General features: G+C 41.3%; 1 protein-coding gene across 1 annotated transcript in view; it reads right to left on the bottom strand.

The window, feature by feature from the left end:
- Positions 1-319: 319 nt before the first annotated feature.
- The window catches only part of LOC106577051 (glutamate receptor ionotropic, delta-1), a 354,069-nt gene continuing 338,687 nt past the window's right edge, over positions 320-15,701 (bottom strand). The window contains exons 13-16 of the mRNA XM_014154750.3: positions 11,594-11,789; positions 9,724-9,890; positions 4,115-4,355; positions 320-1,488 (exon numbers count right to left, since the gene is read on the bottom strand). Coding sequence (XP_014010225.1) covers positions 1,057-1,488; positions 4,115-4,355; positions 9,724-9,890; positions 11,594-11,789 — 1,036 coding nt within the window. The 3' untranslated portion in view covers positions 320-1,056. The remainder of the gene's footprint in view (positions 1,489-4,114; positions 4,356-9,723; positions 9,891-11,593; positions 11,790-15,701) is intronic.

Raw genomic sequence — 15,701 nt, 5'->3', positions numbered from 1 at the left:
TACTATAAAACGTAATATTTTCACATAGGCCTACCTAAAATGTTTACTATATAGAATGCAAGTATGAGTATTCAGACATGGCCAGTCACTCATACATATATAAACAAATTCATAAATTATGATTTTACAAAAAACAACATGCCTTAACACGGCTCAAAGTAGCCTACACAGTTTGAACTTTATCATGATTTTTTATTGTTTTCATACTAAACAAATCAACTCTTTCCACTGTCTTTGAAGTGTGAAGTTAGTGTCTTTTCATAAATTGGGTACATTCATGTAATGTTCATTTGAAAGAAAACATCTTTGAACTTGGCACTTAGAAAACAACCACAAGGAATTATCACCTTTATTAATTTAGAACAAAATTTACAAATCCATTCAAACAGTCATGTTTTAATACTTTTGTATCTGTTTTTTAAACTCAACTTAAAAAAATTGAGAATATTCAAAATACACTTTTTTTATTTTTTATTTTTGCCTCACCTCTTGATGTCCATAATTACAAATATGTACATGGAAGTCATTTTCCACAAGTTGTTTTCCTCCATATTTCTTCAGCGGTAAAAAAACACATTTTCTTGCCATCCATATTTACACTCCCTCTCACCATTCACTCTGTATAGCTCACCACAGCCGAACCTGAAGCCCCATTAATACCTGGTTCTAACATGCGTCCTGTGTCCTGATCTTGTCCACATTCTGATTGGACCCACATTTTCAGACATGCATCTACACATGGTGTTAAAATGTGTCTCTTATCCATCCACTGTGTCTGCATTGTGACCAGACTTCCTGGTCCCTCCACGTAAGCAAATTATATGTCAGATATTCTTTCAAAATATATATTTTTTTTATTCTAAGACACTGTCCAGATCTGTTTACATTTGTAAGATATCCAGATCACGATCAGATCACAATCTGTCTTTTAATAATCTACACCTGTCTAAAAATGTAGGCACAATCAGAATGTGGACAGCATCAGGACAAAGAATGCATGTTAGAACCAGATATAAATGGGGTTTAAGTGTCTGTGATTGGGCTGAGGCTGAGTGCTCAGATGGAAGTCCCGTGGTTTCCATCAATGGCTTCTGGAATGGGTCCTCCAGGCACTGACTGGTATGACATTGGCGTCTTGACTGGGCTCTGTCGGAAGAGCCCCCCGTTGGGCGCCCTGTGTTTGCACCGGATAGAGGGCATGGTGGCGCTGCTGAGGGGTAGGGGGAGGGTTCTGCCAGTGCCCCTGCCGAGTGTCCTTCCTGCCCCATGTCCCTCCTGGAGGAAGGTGGTCACAGAGAGCGACCCCCTGTGGTGGCCTGGGTAGTGGTCCCGTGAAGGCAGGCCTTCCAGGGACTGGCTGGGCTGCATGCTGCCGATGTCCAGGGCAGAGATCTCGATAGATTGGCCCGGCAGCTGCTTGTGCGCCATGTCCTCGTCCAGGAGGCTGTTCAAACGCTGGTGGACCTGCTCTAGATTCACCTCTTTGTCCTAGAGAGAGGGACAGAGGGAGAGGGAGAGAGAGAGAGAGAGAGAGAGAGAGAGAGAGGGAGAGGGAGAGGAAAAGAGGGAGAGAGATACACAGAGACATAGGTTGTAAGGGATGAAAAGTGCAAGAAAAGTGAAAAGTGAGAGGGGTTTGAGAAAGAAAGAAGCTGTGATCAGAAATTGTTTGATTTAACAACATGGTTAATTATCCACATTGTTGACACTACATTTCCAATTTGAATAATATAGAACTTGAATGTTGAATGACTTCAAATCCATATTATTCAAGGAACACTAACGTCAAACCCACGTCAACACTCTGCTACAACCACAAGCTAAGCTGCAAAATCAAGGCGTAATGGTACAACATAAAACCAAATGATTTAATGTGTAATTTCTAAACATGTCTCCTCCAGTAGAAGCCTTTCTTGAAATGCATGTATCTATGCAGCACACTACTGCATGAAAAGCATCCTTATAAAATGACTGGTTCAGATGGTCATACTGTACAATGTCAATGCATCACACTTTATGGGACAAGATAGACAAAACGTAGGAGACAAGGACTTTCAATAATTTCAATAAATCATTTGTTGAAAGTCTGACTGTATTTTTTGTCATTCAATACTCCGAAAGTTGCAATTTGGGGGTGAGAAGCAGCCACAAGTGCCAAAAGAAATGTTATGGGTAATAGATTCTGCAGAAAAATCTACTGCACAGGAAAACACAGCCAAACATATGGCTTCTTGGCTGCTTCTCCTTCCTCTCATTGTTCCAACATTTCTCATGATGTTTAAATCATAGCACAAAGACGAAACACCAAACAACAGGAGAGACCATGGAGTGAGATGACTGGTGAAGCGATACATATCTACTCCTATCCATCGCCCATGCCCCACCCAACCCTATCTGACCCCCCACTTCCCCAACCCCATACAGTGCCCCGTATATCTCAGGTCTCTCCTGACCTGTGTCAAAAGTCTCTGCCTCCTCCCAGTCTCTCTCTCTGTCTGTCCACATGTCACGCCTGCCTTCCGGTGAAGCACTTGTAATATCATTATATGTCAATGGACCAGAAACCCTTTCCAGACTGTAGTCCTTAGTGACCTGCACAGGATCACAGACAATCATACAGTACGTAAATAACCAGCATGGCTGTGTATCCGGACATTGACATATAATTGCAATAAGACGTCACTCAGTAGAATTACCAGGGATTATTATGTACCGGGGCACAATGTACTGCAAATTGTTGTCATATTGCCTGCATATGCTGTCGCTGTCATAAGACTGAAAGAACACCTGTCATTGAAGGTCATGATAGGTTATGACATCCAATTGCAAATTTATAATGGAGTATTACACTATCGGACATTAAATGGGTAATGTTTAGAAGTCCCGTTTTATTTGAAGTGCATCTTATGAAGGCTTCATAAAGCACTACATACAGTGTATCAAGCTTGTAATGACTGAACACTCACACTTTGATGCCAAGGTAAGTATATTGCTTTACTAAACAACTGCAGTGATACATTTCAAACGTAGAGCCTCATTTTTTAACTCTCGCTCAGGGATCATGAATGTGACCTTCTTATTAAATAGGCCATGCTACATTACAATGCTCTATAAAGATTCATAATGTGGCATAACTGTGTGACATAACCATCCATTTATTTGTTCACATTTATAAATCCTGTATAGAGCATTAAATACAGTTATAAATTATTTGTGACCCATTTATGTAGTAGTGCTTATAAAGCCTATATGAATGCTTTGTGAAGCCTTCATATGATGCACTTCAAATAAAGTGGGACCGTTTAGGTCATCACTCTTTAATCTAATGCTCCATTAATAATATGTAGTAATCATGACAATATTCTTACATGAAGTGCTTTTTTTAATGTTCTCTTTTTGCATTATTGTATCGTCCAATCAAACAGACAGGTCAAAGCTAGCATCTTGTTTGCTCACACTTTAGTTTAGGGATCCATGTCAAGCCTTTGATCTCTGGACACCATATTCACAGAGGCTGTTCAGTCTCTTGCAGGTGCTTTGATAAAGGTATTTGAAAGCAGTAAGACTTGAATGGATGAGCTAAAGGGAGCGTTTGCACGACTGAGGCAGCACATAGCTACCCAGAAGTACAACGTTGTTGAATCAGTTGACCAACATAATTGTTGTCATTATTCATATTTTTTGCTGTTATCATTATTGCCATCCATGAAAATGATGATGATAATGAATTCTCACTTTTCAGCAGAAACAAGCAAAAACAAGCAATTAATTGCATGTTTATGTTTCTGAATAATCCCTCCAAGGCTCTTTTGAAATACAAAAAAATGGAGAGAGGAAGAGCTTCAAACAAACCACCCAAACTGACTTCTCTCCCACCCAAAGACAAGATGAAACGATCACATCAATTTGGACTATTGTTAGGGCACACCTATAACTGTGTGTACTGGAGCTCTACTAAATCGGGGCTGGTGTCTGTGCCTGGATCCATAAAGTAGAGTGTGGCAGTGGCATCTCTGGGCAGGACCGGGGGACCCGGGGGTCTGGGTCTTGGCCTGGGCCTGGGGAGGGGCCGCAGTGGGTCTGGGCCCTGGGTTGGGGCTGCTTTCTCGGTCACCTCTTTGGGCTGCTCTCGCCGGCAACGGTTGCTGCTCCACCAGGTCTCTAGTGCGGCCACCAGGCAGGCCAGCAGCAGCCCTGCTGCCAGGATGCAGAACACCCCAGCGAAGCTGTGGAGCCTCAGAGCCCTGCCCTCTGGCTGGGCCTCTGAGTGGCTGTCCAGGTCACAGCGGCCCTTCCTGGGCCACCACTTCTGCTTCAGGATGTCCAGGTCCCCTTTCTCCTGCAGTTCCAGGATCCTGACAAACACAGATAGAAGAGTTTTATTGTTCTTTTTCTGCACTGAAAGCACTTGGGTGAGTAGCGCGCTAGAGCGAATTCCCTATTCAAACATTTGTGATAGGATTAAATTAAATAGAGAGAATTATATTGGACTCAGTTGTGAAAATGACAGATTACTGGTAGAGGAGACCCACTGGGCACAGACGTCAATTCAATGTCTATTCCACATTGGTTCAACGTCATTTCATTAAAATTATGTGGAAACAACGTTAATTTAACCAGTGTGTGCCCAGTGGGGATGTTTAAATAATGTAAAGTATTACAATGTAGAGAAGTTATTGTGTAATCTACCTAGGGCTGTGGGGGTCATGAAATTTGGTCAACCGGTGATTGTCAAGCAAATAACTGCCGGCCTCGTGGTAATTGACTGTTAATTAACATAAATACATTTAGCCACTGATGCAGACCTTTGGAACATCTACATTTTAAAAAGCCTACACCATTCACAATAAATCCATTATTTATTTTTGACAGTTCAAAAGAAACATGATATGAAGAAAATGTGGTCTATTTCAGAATAACAGAATAGCAAATCCCGAGTTATCCTTATGTTAGGCCCTAATCTGGCTATGCCATATGGCTGTGGGCTACACTAGTTCATTTAGCAGACAAGATTTGCTTAGAATTCGGTGGCATTATTTGATATTATTTAATAGCATGAAGAATACAATTGAACATAGCTGAATAAAATAGAAAGGATATTTTCTCCAAATGATTTCTGAGGAAGTGCGCATATGTGGCTATTCTGTGTTGAGCGGTTAACAAACAAACAGGTCCTCCTTTATGCTTAATTTTGAGTTATTGAGTTGTGATACAAACGTTGGGCTATATGTTTTGATTTTTAAAACATTCTAAGGCTGCATGACGTGACTCTAATGATGATTTGATAAAAGTTACATGAAAGACATGAGCTCTGCTTTGTTTCTTGCTCAGGCTGCATACCTCATCAGTCTCTCATTCCCAATTTGACAAGCAATTGATAATATTATTTCCTGGCCTTGAATTTTCTGGCGGCATTCCCCTTGAGTGGCTGTAATGCCCCCTAAAAAAAGCCATGCCTTTCGCGGCCAAAGTGGCCATTGTGCCCTAGGGCTGAATATAATAATTATAATTCCCTTCTCAAGGCTGCCAATCGCTGTGCTCCGAAGCACCTCTCACTCACATGGCTCTCTCAGATATCTCAATTCCTATTAGCCAATTCCCGTCATGTGATCGGGTCCTTCTCACAGGCATCTGAGATCTTAAGTACACTACAAGTGAAGACAGACACATCGGGGATGCAACTGCTGCATCCATCTTATTGTATTCCGAGGCGCATATTGAGGATTTTAGAAGAACTGTCTACATTTACTTTTTGTCAGCCAACAAGATGAGTAGGCCCAAATTCATACAACCACTCGCATAAAAAAACATTCTAAAAGCAATGAGTCTAATGCAACAGATCAGACTGTTTATCTTAAAATGTTGATAAACTAGTAGGTTATTTCTTCACAACTATAAGCGCAGCAATGCGCATCAGGCAGTAGGCTATAAGCCCAAATGTTCCAAAGTGCAATCAATTAGAGGGAAATCACTCAAAAGTGACCACAAATGCGATTATGCGTGTAATGCTTTATTATAAAGGTGCATTTTTATGGTGAAAATTATTTTCCCCAAACTTGAAACTCACGCGCCACCTATGTATGCCAGTTAGGCTCTACACCGGTTGTAAAGCCGATTCAAGTGCTTAATTTTAAGAAAGTTATTGGCCACTTTAGTTGTGACAAACCTTATCAACATATACAGTAGGCCTATGGGCTAGGCTACATGAGGTGTGCGACTATGATTTGAAAAAGTTGCAAAAAAAGGCATGCACTGTTTCTTGCCTTACGCTGGACATAATTCACAAGACATAATAGCCTACATCATTCAAGTGAAAGGCTACATCATTCAAGTGAAAGGCTAATATTGTTAGCCATCAGACTATTCTTTAATTAATGTACTAAATAATATACGTGTGGAATTAGTTTTGATTTAGAATGGACCATTTTCATGCACCTGTCTCGGAACAGGGGCAGGGGAAAAAAATACTGTCATCTATGCACTTTAAAAGCGAATGGAGTGCACTTTTCCTGTTGTTCATTTTCATGCCAGCCAGGTAGGCTATACTCCTGTTGTAAAGCGAAGCAATGTGCTTAATATTAAGAAAGATGAGAAATAAATATAGTAGGCCTAGCCTATAGAAAGCTGATGGGATCCTCCTCTTTTTAATAGAGGCCATCAAACTCTGTTTTCTTACACAATTGCATAGCCTATAGAAATGTTGCGCCACATGAGCTCATGGGCTCTCATGAAGTGTTTGATTTGATTTTGATTACGTTTTCGTTGATGTCAGAGTGATTAGTGGGACAATAGAGTGTTGAGTACCAGGCAGTTAGCAAGTTTGGTAGGCTACTATGACCATCAGCAGCATCAGAGCTTGGAGAAGCCTAGTTACCATGACTAAACGTTCACATGGAATTTGACTGTGGTCATGACTGCCGGTGTGGCGGTAATAAGGTCACCGTAACAGCCCTTAACCTACCCCTATACTGTACCCAGTGTAAAAACCATGTTGAGTTATATCATACTGGCCATACGAGAAGATTAACAACAGTCCTTTAAACTAAGACGGTGGCCTGGAAAATGGTGACTCTTTAAAATGAATTGGTTTTGAAACGAGTTAAACAAGCACTGCCAGCCTGATGATGAAAGACTACAGAGAGCCCATTAGTAAGCTTACAGTATGGATGAGAATGGATATAAGAGAATGATGGCAAAGCGGCTGAAACGTTAAGAAAGCCAGTTCATCTCTCCCACCCAAGGTGATGACTTCGCACAGGATTTTTATTTATCCCCCTTCACAACCACACACACCACATAAACTACTGAATTGTACATTCACACTTATGAGTAATCCCCATTTAAGTTTTCACCATTTGGTACCTGTGTCATTCCACGAATTGAGTGCCTTTTAGGTAGTGTATTGGTAGTGTAATTTTATCAGAAATATCTATTTATTTCACCTTATTTGAACATTCTGTCATAAAGAGTACATGTTCAACTTCATAACAAACATGTTTTCCCATCTCCAGAGGTATAAAAAAATAATATAAAAGACAACTATTAAAGTGACAGGGTTGACCGTAACAGGGTTGGCAATTTCACCTTAAATCAGCAATAAATCCCCTTGTGACAGAGCGGACGGACGCTTGTTGTGTGCAACAGGGAGGGGCAATTGAATGCAAGCTTAACACAAACATTGACCTTGCTAAAACATTTCTAGCCTATCTACCAATGGGTAACAGGGTTGGTGTGTTATGCTCAATCCACTCAGTTTCTCACCACAAAACACCAGAAATTTGCAGAAAAAAAGAGTAGAATCAGCCCCCAGCTTGACTATAAGATGTTCACTGTTTATTTTTAAAGAAGCATTCTAGCTGTCCTGGTAGACTTCCAGTCATTGTGCTAATGCTAGTCAGCAATGGCTCGTGAAACTACCTTCAACTTACTTCAAACTGCAAGCAGAAACATACCCTATTTATCTATGAGTTCATCTGACTGGGTGGAAAAAGTGGAAAGAGGGCTTAATTGCCAAAATCTTGCACTATCCCTTTAAGTTCACGTAACACGTAACGTGACCTTAAACCTGAGGGACAAATGTACATTTATTATTAATCACATGAAATAAATAATAATCTTAGAAATTAATTTGTCAATGTCCCAAAATAACTAGGGCTTTACAATGATGGCTCCCAAGTGGCGTAGCGGTCTAAGGCACTGCATCTCAGCACACAGTCACTGTAGTCCCTGGTTCAAATCTAGGCTGCATCACATCCAGCTGTGATTAGGAGTCCCATAGGGCGGTGCACAATTGGCCCAGTGTCATCCAGGTTTGGCTAGGGTAGGTTGTCATTGTAAATAAGAGTTTGTTCTTAACTGACTTGGCTAGTTAAATAAATAATGGTGGAATTTGGATTGAACATCTTCCTAGAAGTTGGACAAACATGATGTGGGACATGGTAAACTAATTTAATTTAAAGGAGTGGCTGCGGTTCGGAACCCTTTTTGATTGCAAAAAATCCTAAAATCCTAAGCTGTTCGGAATTCTATACTTTACGCACGGTCTACTTGTTCGGCTTCCGAGAGAACAAACCAGTCTGGCGAATTTGAGCGATGAATGGAGAATGGTACTCATTAAATAAAGTTAGATCAATGCTGAATCAATGTCTGTAAGATCACATAATGATAGTATTCTACATAACAGAACAGAATATAATAGCATAATATAACATTACAGTAAGACAAAAAAACACCACTTAATTTCTTATGAGATTTTAGGATGTTTGTGGGAATGGTCGCTTAAAACTCAACAGTGCGCCACTAGGCAAAATATGTACTTTGATTAAAACAAAGCACAGTTATTCTATAGTTTGTTAACGTCATCTGCTCTCAAATTTGCTCACTGTACATAACTAAAACAACACTGCACTTTGAAACAACACTGTACTCCTGAGGTGCTGACCTGTTGCACCCTCTACAACCACTGTGATTATTATTATCTGACCCTGCAGGTCATCTATGAATGTTTGAACATCTTGGCCATGTTCTGTTATAATCTCCACCCGGCACAGCCAGAAGAGGACTGGCCACCCCTCAGAGCCTGGTTCTTCTCTAGGTTTCTTCCTAGGTTCTGGTCTTTCTAGGGAGTTTTTCCTAGCCACCATGCTTTTACATCTGCATTGCTTGCTGTTTGGGGTTTTAGGCTGGGTTTCTGTACAGTACTTTGTGACATCGGCTGATGTAAAAAGGGCTTTATAAATACATTTGATTGATTGACTGTACATAACTCAAGATCTAAATGCATATTCCCATGAAACTGATTGAAATGAAATGGTTGGCATGAAGATGCTGCGTGGACTTTTCACTGGAAAAACTTGAAGAATTGTCATTCACAATAATTGACAGTGAAAAATGTGAAGAAACATGACACGGATTTAAAGAAACATGATGTGCAGAACTTGATACAGAGGCTATCTGGGGGGCGGGACAGGGGCGGAATGGGGCGGTTTCCTTCAGAACTGCAGCCTCTGCCTTTATTTGAATGTAAACAAACTACCATTGGAATTTGTGACATGGGTTAGCTTTGTTATAGCGTAGATGTATGTAATCCAACTGTTAAATTGAGTGTTTATGGAAAACTACACATATAATGTCACAAGGACATCAAATGCACCAATCTACAGTACAGCAACAGAAATACTGTAGGTGGCTGTTAGGGTGGGTTGGCTGGAAGGGGGCACTCACTTCTGGGAGAAGAGGTCTCTGTAGGGGCTGCCGTGCTGCAGGGCCAGGCCGTAGCCCTTACTGCTCATACTGTTGCCGGTCACCGTCAGGGTGCAGTCATCATCTGTCAGAGCAGCATACTCTACCACAGCCATGTCCCACAGGAAGGCAAAGGAATCTCTCTTCGCCTGGGGAAGGATATACACAGGGGTTACATTGAGGGGAGATCGGACTAAATGGGGAAAACAGAAATGTACACAGAAACACACATGCATCACCAGCCTTAAGCACAAACTTAACCACAGTCTATTTTCAAGTCCATGACAGTCAGTCATAACCAGTCAGTGCTGTTCACTGTGGCATTAGCTAATGTGAACAAAGTAGTTTTCACTAGGAGTGATCATGGCACATCTGCGTTGTCAGGGTACAAAGCGGTAGTCTGGCCAGATTGCTTGACCATGAAATTTATCCAGACTAACAAGAACAGCAACAGAATCTCTTAAATTCTTGCTGAGTGTGAATTTGTTTTGCTCTGTTTATCCTGGCACTTTCCCAATAGTCCCAGGTATTTCAAGGTAATGTCATTATTTCCCAAATAAAACCCTAAGCACCCTGTCCGTACACATAGTTGTTGAACTGCACAAGGTCCTGAAGGAAAACTCCAAAACCAAACTCCAAAAGAAAGTCAGATAAAAGTAATTTCCCATCGGATTCTCAATTTAAATATTTTAATTTACCATTCGCACTGAACAGTATCTCAGTTCAAATCACTAAGATACTTTTTGGTTTAATGGCTATACAGATTTAGGATCTGCAGTAACAGGAAATGTGAACCAGTGGAGGCTGCTGAGGGGAGAACAGCTCATAATAATGCCAGAGCGGAGCAGATGGAATGGCATCAAACACCTGGAAACCATGTGTTTGATGAATTTGATACCATTCCACCTATTCCGCTCCAGTCATTACCACGAGCCCATTCTCCACAATTAAGGTGCCACCAACCTCCTGTGATGTGAACTATTATGTGGATTATAATTAATGGAAATTTTTTGTAGGGGTTGACACATTTTTTTGTAAGGGTTGATACATTTATTTGTAAGGGTTGATACATTTTTCAGTTGGGCAAATGAAGTCTGACATTTTAAAGTGGAGATTACAAACTTAAGAAGTATTTTTAAACCTTGAAACACTACACGTTTGCTGCTGGTTTAATTCATGGAAGATATCTCAGGCTACTTTGTCTGTGTACTGCTGGGTGTGTGCGTGTGTCTGTTTATTACTGTGATTATTCTGAATTACCATTCACACTGAACTTCCTCTCAGTTCAAATGACTCTTATATATTTCGTTAAATTACTCTACTCTTGTCAACACAAATATCAATAATTTAATATTAAGCACAAAAACACAAAGCAATTTCCCTCACTAAGTATCTGGTTTAATTTACCCTTACACCAAGTAGAACACAAGGGGTATTGGCTGAACGAATTACAATTAGCAGCTCAAAACATCCTGATGTTTAATGACAAGCGTGTGTGACTAGACTCTGTTATAATTCATTTGTTTAATTTCTAAAACATTTCAGGTTGATTTGTCTGTGTACTGCTGTGTGTGTGTGCTAGGCTTTGAGATATTCATTTCAGCTGAACCATTAACTTTTAATCAGGAACAATTAAAAAAGCCACACCATTCAACTGTCTCTCTACGGACATCATAGTATGCCCTGCATAGTTCCGTTTTTGTGTGTGTCCTGAGAGTACTTTACCTTGTATAGCTGGAGTGATTTAGAATAAAACATCTACCAATCATTTTCACTCATCTGGAAAAACATTGTTAGGAGGCTCCAGTTTGCTGAAATCGATGAATTCAGACATGGCTGTTCCTGAGCTCACCTTGCGGATGCCTTCAGAGGGGCTGGAGACTGAGTGTTCGTGTCCGTTGTTCTTGTTGATGGTTCTCCAGAGCTCAGCGAAGGTGCTGTCCTGCTCCAGAGCGTTGGTGCCTTTGGCTCTGAAGTACTCGTATACGGCTGAGTCTCTCACTGTTCCGTAGGCTAGGTCCATCTGCTTGGACAAGTCCTGGAACGTCCTATGGAGGGGAGCAAAGGAAATGGGTTACGTGGGGTAAGGTAGTCAATGTGCTGTTGGAGGTCGCCCTATGCGACCAGAATGATGCATTTGTCAATACATTTTTAGTTTTCAAGAATACACAGTGCACGGATTCATTCTAAACCAACTCACCCCAGTTATGCTCCTTACATGCATTTGTGATCTAATGAGTAACTTCAGGTATGCAAATGTTCTCTTACTTCAACTATGCAAACATTCTATTTTCAGGGTAACTTGGACACAGCACCTCTAAATGCATACCAGTAGAAAACTGAAATTTAACCACACAGACAAATATCACCTTTAGCACTTGAACTTGTGCCTATGTATCTTTTCAAGTCCTCAAACTTACTGGAAAGGAATGAAGAAAATAAAGCATAGGTTATGTTAAATGCCGAGTGTTGATGCCTTGTCAAAGAAAAATAAGAAATAAAAAATAAGACTCAATAATGTATCTTCTCCAGTGTCGTTTGTGCACTGTACAATAAATGTATTTTCAGATACAGTGAGGGAAAAAAAGTATTTGATCCCCTGCTGATTTTGTACGTTTGCCCACTGACAAAGAAATTATCAGTCTATAATTTTAATGGTAGGTTTATTTGAACAGTGAGAGACAGAATAACAACAAAAAAATCCAGAAAAACACATGTCAAAAATGTTGCATTTTAATGAGGGAAATAAGTATTTGACCCCTCTGCAAAACATGACTTAGTACTTGGTGGCAAAACCCTTGTTGGCAATCACAGAGGTCAGACGTTTCTTGTAGTTGGCCACCAGGTTTGCACACATCTCAGGAGGGATTTTGTCCAACTTGCAGATCTTCGCCAAGTCATTAAGGTTTCGAGGCTGACGTTTAGCAACTAGAACCTTCAGCTCCCTCCAAAGATTTTCTATGGGATTAAGGTCTGGAGACTGGCTAGGCCACTCCAGGACCTTAATGTGCTTCTTCTTGAGCCACTCCTTTGTTGCCTTGGCCGTGTGTTTTGGGTCATTGTCATGCTGGAATACCCATCCACGCCCCATTTTCAATGCCCTGGCTGAGGGAAGGAAGTTCTCGCCAAAGATTTGACGGTACATGGCCCCGTTCATCGTCCCTTTGATGCGGTGAAGTTGTCCTGTCCCCTTAGCACAAAAACACCCCCAAAGCATAATGTTTCCACCTCCATGTTTGATGGTGGGGATGGTGTTCTTGGGGTCATAGGCAGCATGCCTCCTCCTCCAAACACGGCGAGTTGAGTTGATGCCAAAAAGCTACATTTTGGTCTCATCTGACCACAACACTTTCACCAAGTTGTACTCTGAATCATTCAGATTTTCATTGGCAAACTTCAGACGGGCATGTATATGTGCTTTCTTGAGCAGGGGGACCTTGCGGGCACTGCAGGATTTCAGTCCTTCACGGCGTAGTGTGTTACCAATTGTTTTCTTGGTGACTATGGTCCCAGCTGCCTTGAGATCATTGACAAGATCCTCCCGTGTAGTTCTGGGCTGATTCCTCACCATTCTCATGATCATTGCAACTCCACGAGGTGAGATCTTGCATGGAGACTCAGGCCGAGGGAGATTGACAGTTCTTTTGTGTTTCATCCATTTGCGAATAATCGCACCAACTGTTGTCACCTTCTCACCAAGCTGCTTGGCGATGGTCTTGTAGCCCATTCCAGCCTTGTGTATGTCTACAATCTTGTCCCTGACATCCTTGGAGAGCTCTTTGGTCTTGGCCATGGTGGAGAGTTTGGAATCTGATTGATTGCTTCTGTAGACAGGTGTCTTTTATTCAGGTAACAAGCTGAGATTTGGAGCACTCCCTTTAAGAGTGTGCACCTAATCTCAGCTCGTTACCTGTATAAAAGACACCTGGGAGCCAGAAATCTTTCTGATTGAGAGGGGGTCAAATACTTATTTCACTCATTAAAATGCAAATCAATTTATAACATTTTTGACATGCGTTTTCCTGGATTTTTTGTTGTTTTTATTTTGTTCAAATAAACCTACCATTAAAATCATAGACTGATCATTTCTTTGTCAGTGGGCAAACGTACAAAATCAGCAGGGGATCAAATACTTTTTTCCCTCACTGTACATGCCAGGAAAAGTTAAGAACGCCAATTGGACAGGATTATTGCAAATATATGTACAGTGCATTTGGAAAGTATTCAGACCCCTTCACTTTTTCCACATTTTGTTTCGTTACAGCCTTATTCTAAAATGAGTGACATAAAACATTTTCCTCATCAATCTAGACACAATACCCCATAATGAGAATGCGAAAATAGGTTTTAAGAATTTTTGCAATTTTTTTTTCATCATCCTTGAGATGTTTCAACAATTTGATTGGAGTCCACCTGTTGTAAATTCAATTGATTGTACATGATTTGGAAAGGTACACACCTGTCAATATTTTTTTTAACCTTTATTTAACTAGGCAAGTCAGTTAAGAACAAATACTTATTTTTGATGACGGCCAAGGAACAGTGGGTTAACTGCCTTGTTCAGGGGCAGAACAACAGATTTTTGCCTTGTCAGCTCGGGGATTAGATTATGCAACCTTTTGGTTACTAGTCCAATGCTCTAACCACTAGGCTACCTGACGCAGGCTGTTGGGCGGCTACCTGCCGTTGACAGTGCATGTCAGAGCAAAAACCAAGTCATAAGGTTGAAGGAATTGTCCGTAGAGCTCCATGACAGGATTGTATCGAGGCACAAATCTGGGGAAGGGTACCAAAATATTTCTTAAATGGAAGAAGTTTGTAACCACCAAGACTCTTCCTAGAGCTGGCCGCCCGGCCAAACTGAGAAATCAGGGGAGAAGGGCTTTTGTCAAGGAGGTGACCAAGAAGTTGACCAAGAATTAATTCATGATGGCGCTGACAGAGATGGTCACCTCGCTTCGCGTTCTTTGGAAACTATGCAGTATTTTGTTTTTTTTATGTATTATTTCTTACATTGTTACCCCAGGAAATCTTAAGTCTTAATACATACAGCCAGGAATAACTATTGGATATAAGAGCAACGTCAACTTACCAACATTATGACCAGGAAAACGACTTTCCCGAACCGGATCCTCTGTTTGGACCACCACCCAGGACAATGGATTTAATCCCAGTAGCCGACCCAAAACAACGGGGCCGCAGAAGGGGCAGACGGAGCGGCCTCCTGGTCAGGCTCTATAGACATGCACATCGCTCACCGCTCCCGAGCATACTACTCACCAATGTCCAGTCTCTTGACAACAAGGTAAATGAAATTCGGGCAAGGTTTGCCCTTCCAGAGAGACATCAGAGATCGTAACATTCTCTGTTTCACGGTACAGCCACCCGGTTTCTAAAAGCATCGCGCCGACAGAAACAAATATCTCTCTGGTAAGAAGAAGGGCGGGGCTGTATGCCTTATGATTAAAGATTTGTGGTGTAATCATAACAAAATACTGGAATACAAGTCCTTTTGTTCACCTGACCTAGAATTCCTTACAATTAAATGCCGACCGCATTATCTACCAAGAGAATTCTCTTCGATTATAATCACAGCCGTGTATATCCCCCCCAAGCAGACACCTCGACGGCCCCGAAAGGCCTTTACTGGACTCTATGTAAAACTGGAAACCATATATCCTGAGGCTGCATTTATTGAACCTGGGGATTTTAACAAAGCTAATCTGAAAACAAGGCTCCCTAAATTGTATCAGCATATCGAATGCGCGACTCAAACTGGCAGCATTCTGGATCATTGCTACTCTAACTTTCGCGACGCATACAAAGCCCTCTCCCTCCCGCAACAGCCCCTCTTCAACAGGAGGCTGAAGAAATTTGGCTTGTCACCGAAAACACTCACAGACTTTTACAGATGCACAATTGACAGCATCCTGTCGGGCTGTATCACAGCCAGGTACGGC

Source organism: Salmo salar, chromosome 18 (genome assembly GCF_965601325.2).
Source record: "Salmo salar chromosome 18, fSalSal1, whole genome shotgun sequence".
In the NCBI taxonomy this organism is placed as follows: domain Eukaryota; kingdom Metazoa; phylum Chordata; class Actinopteri; order Salmoniformes; family Salmonidae; genus Salmo; species Salmo salar.
The sequence above is the reverse complement of the archived record's forward strand: the minus strand, read 5'-3'. Positions and strand labels throughout refer to the sequence as shown.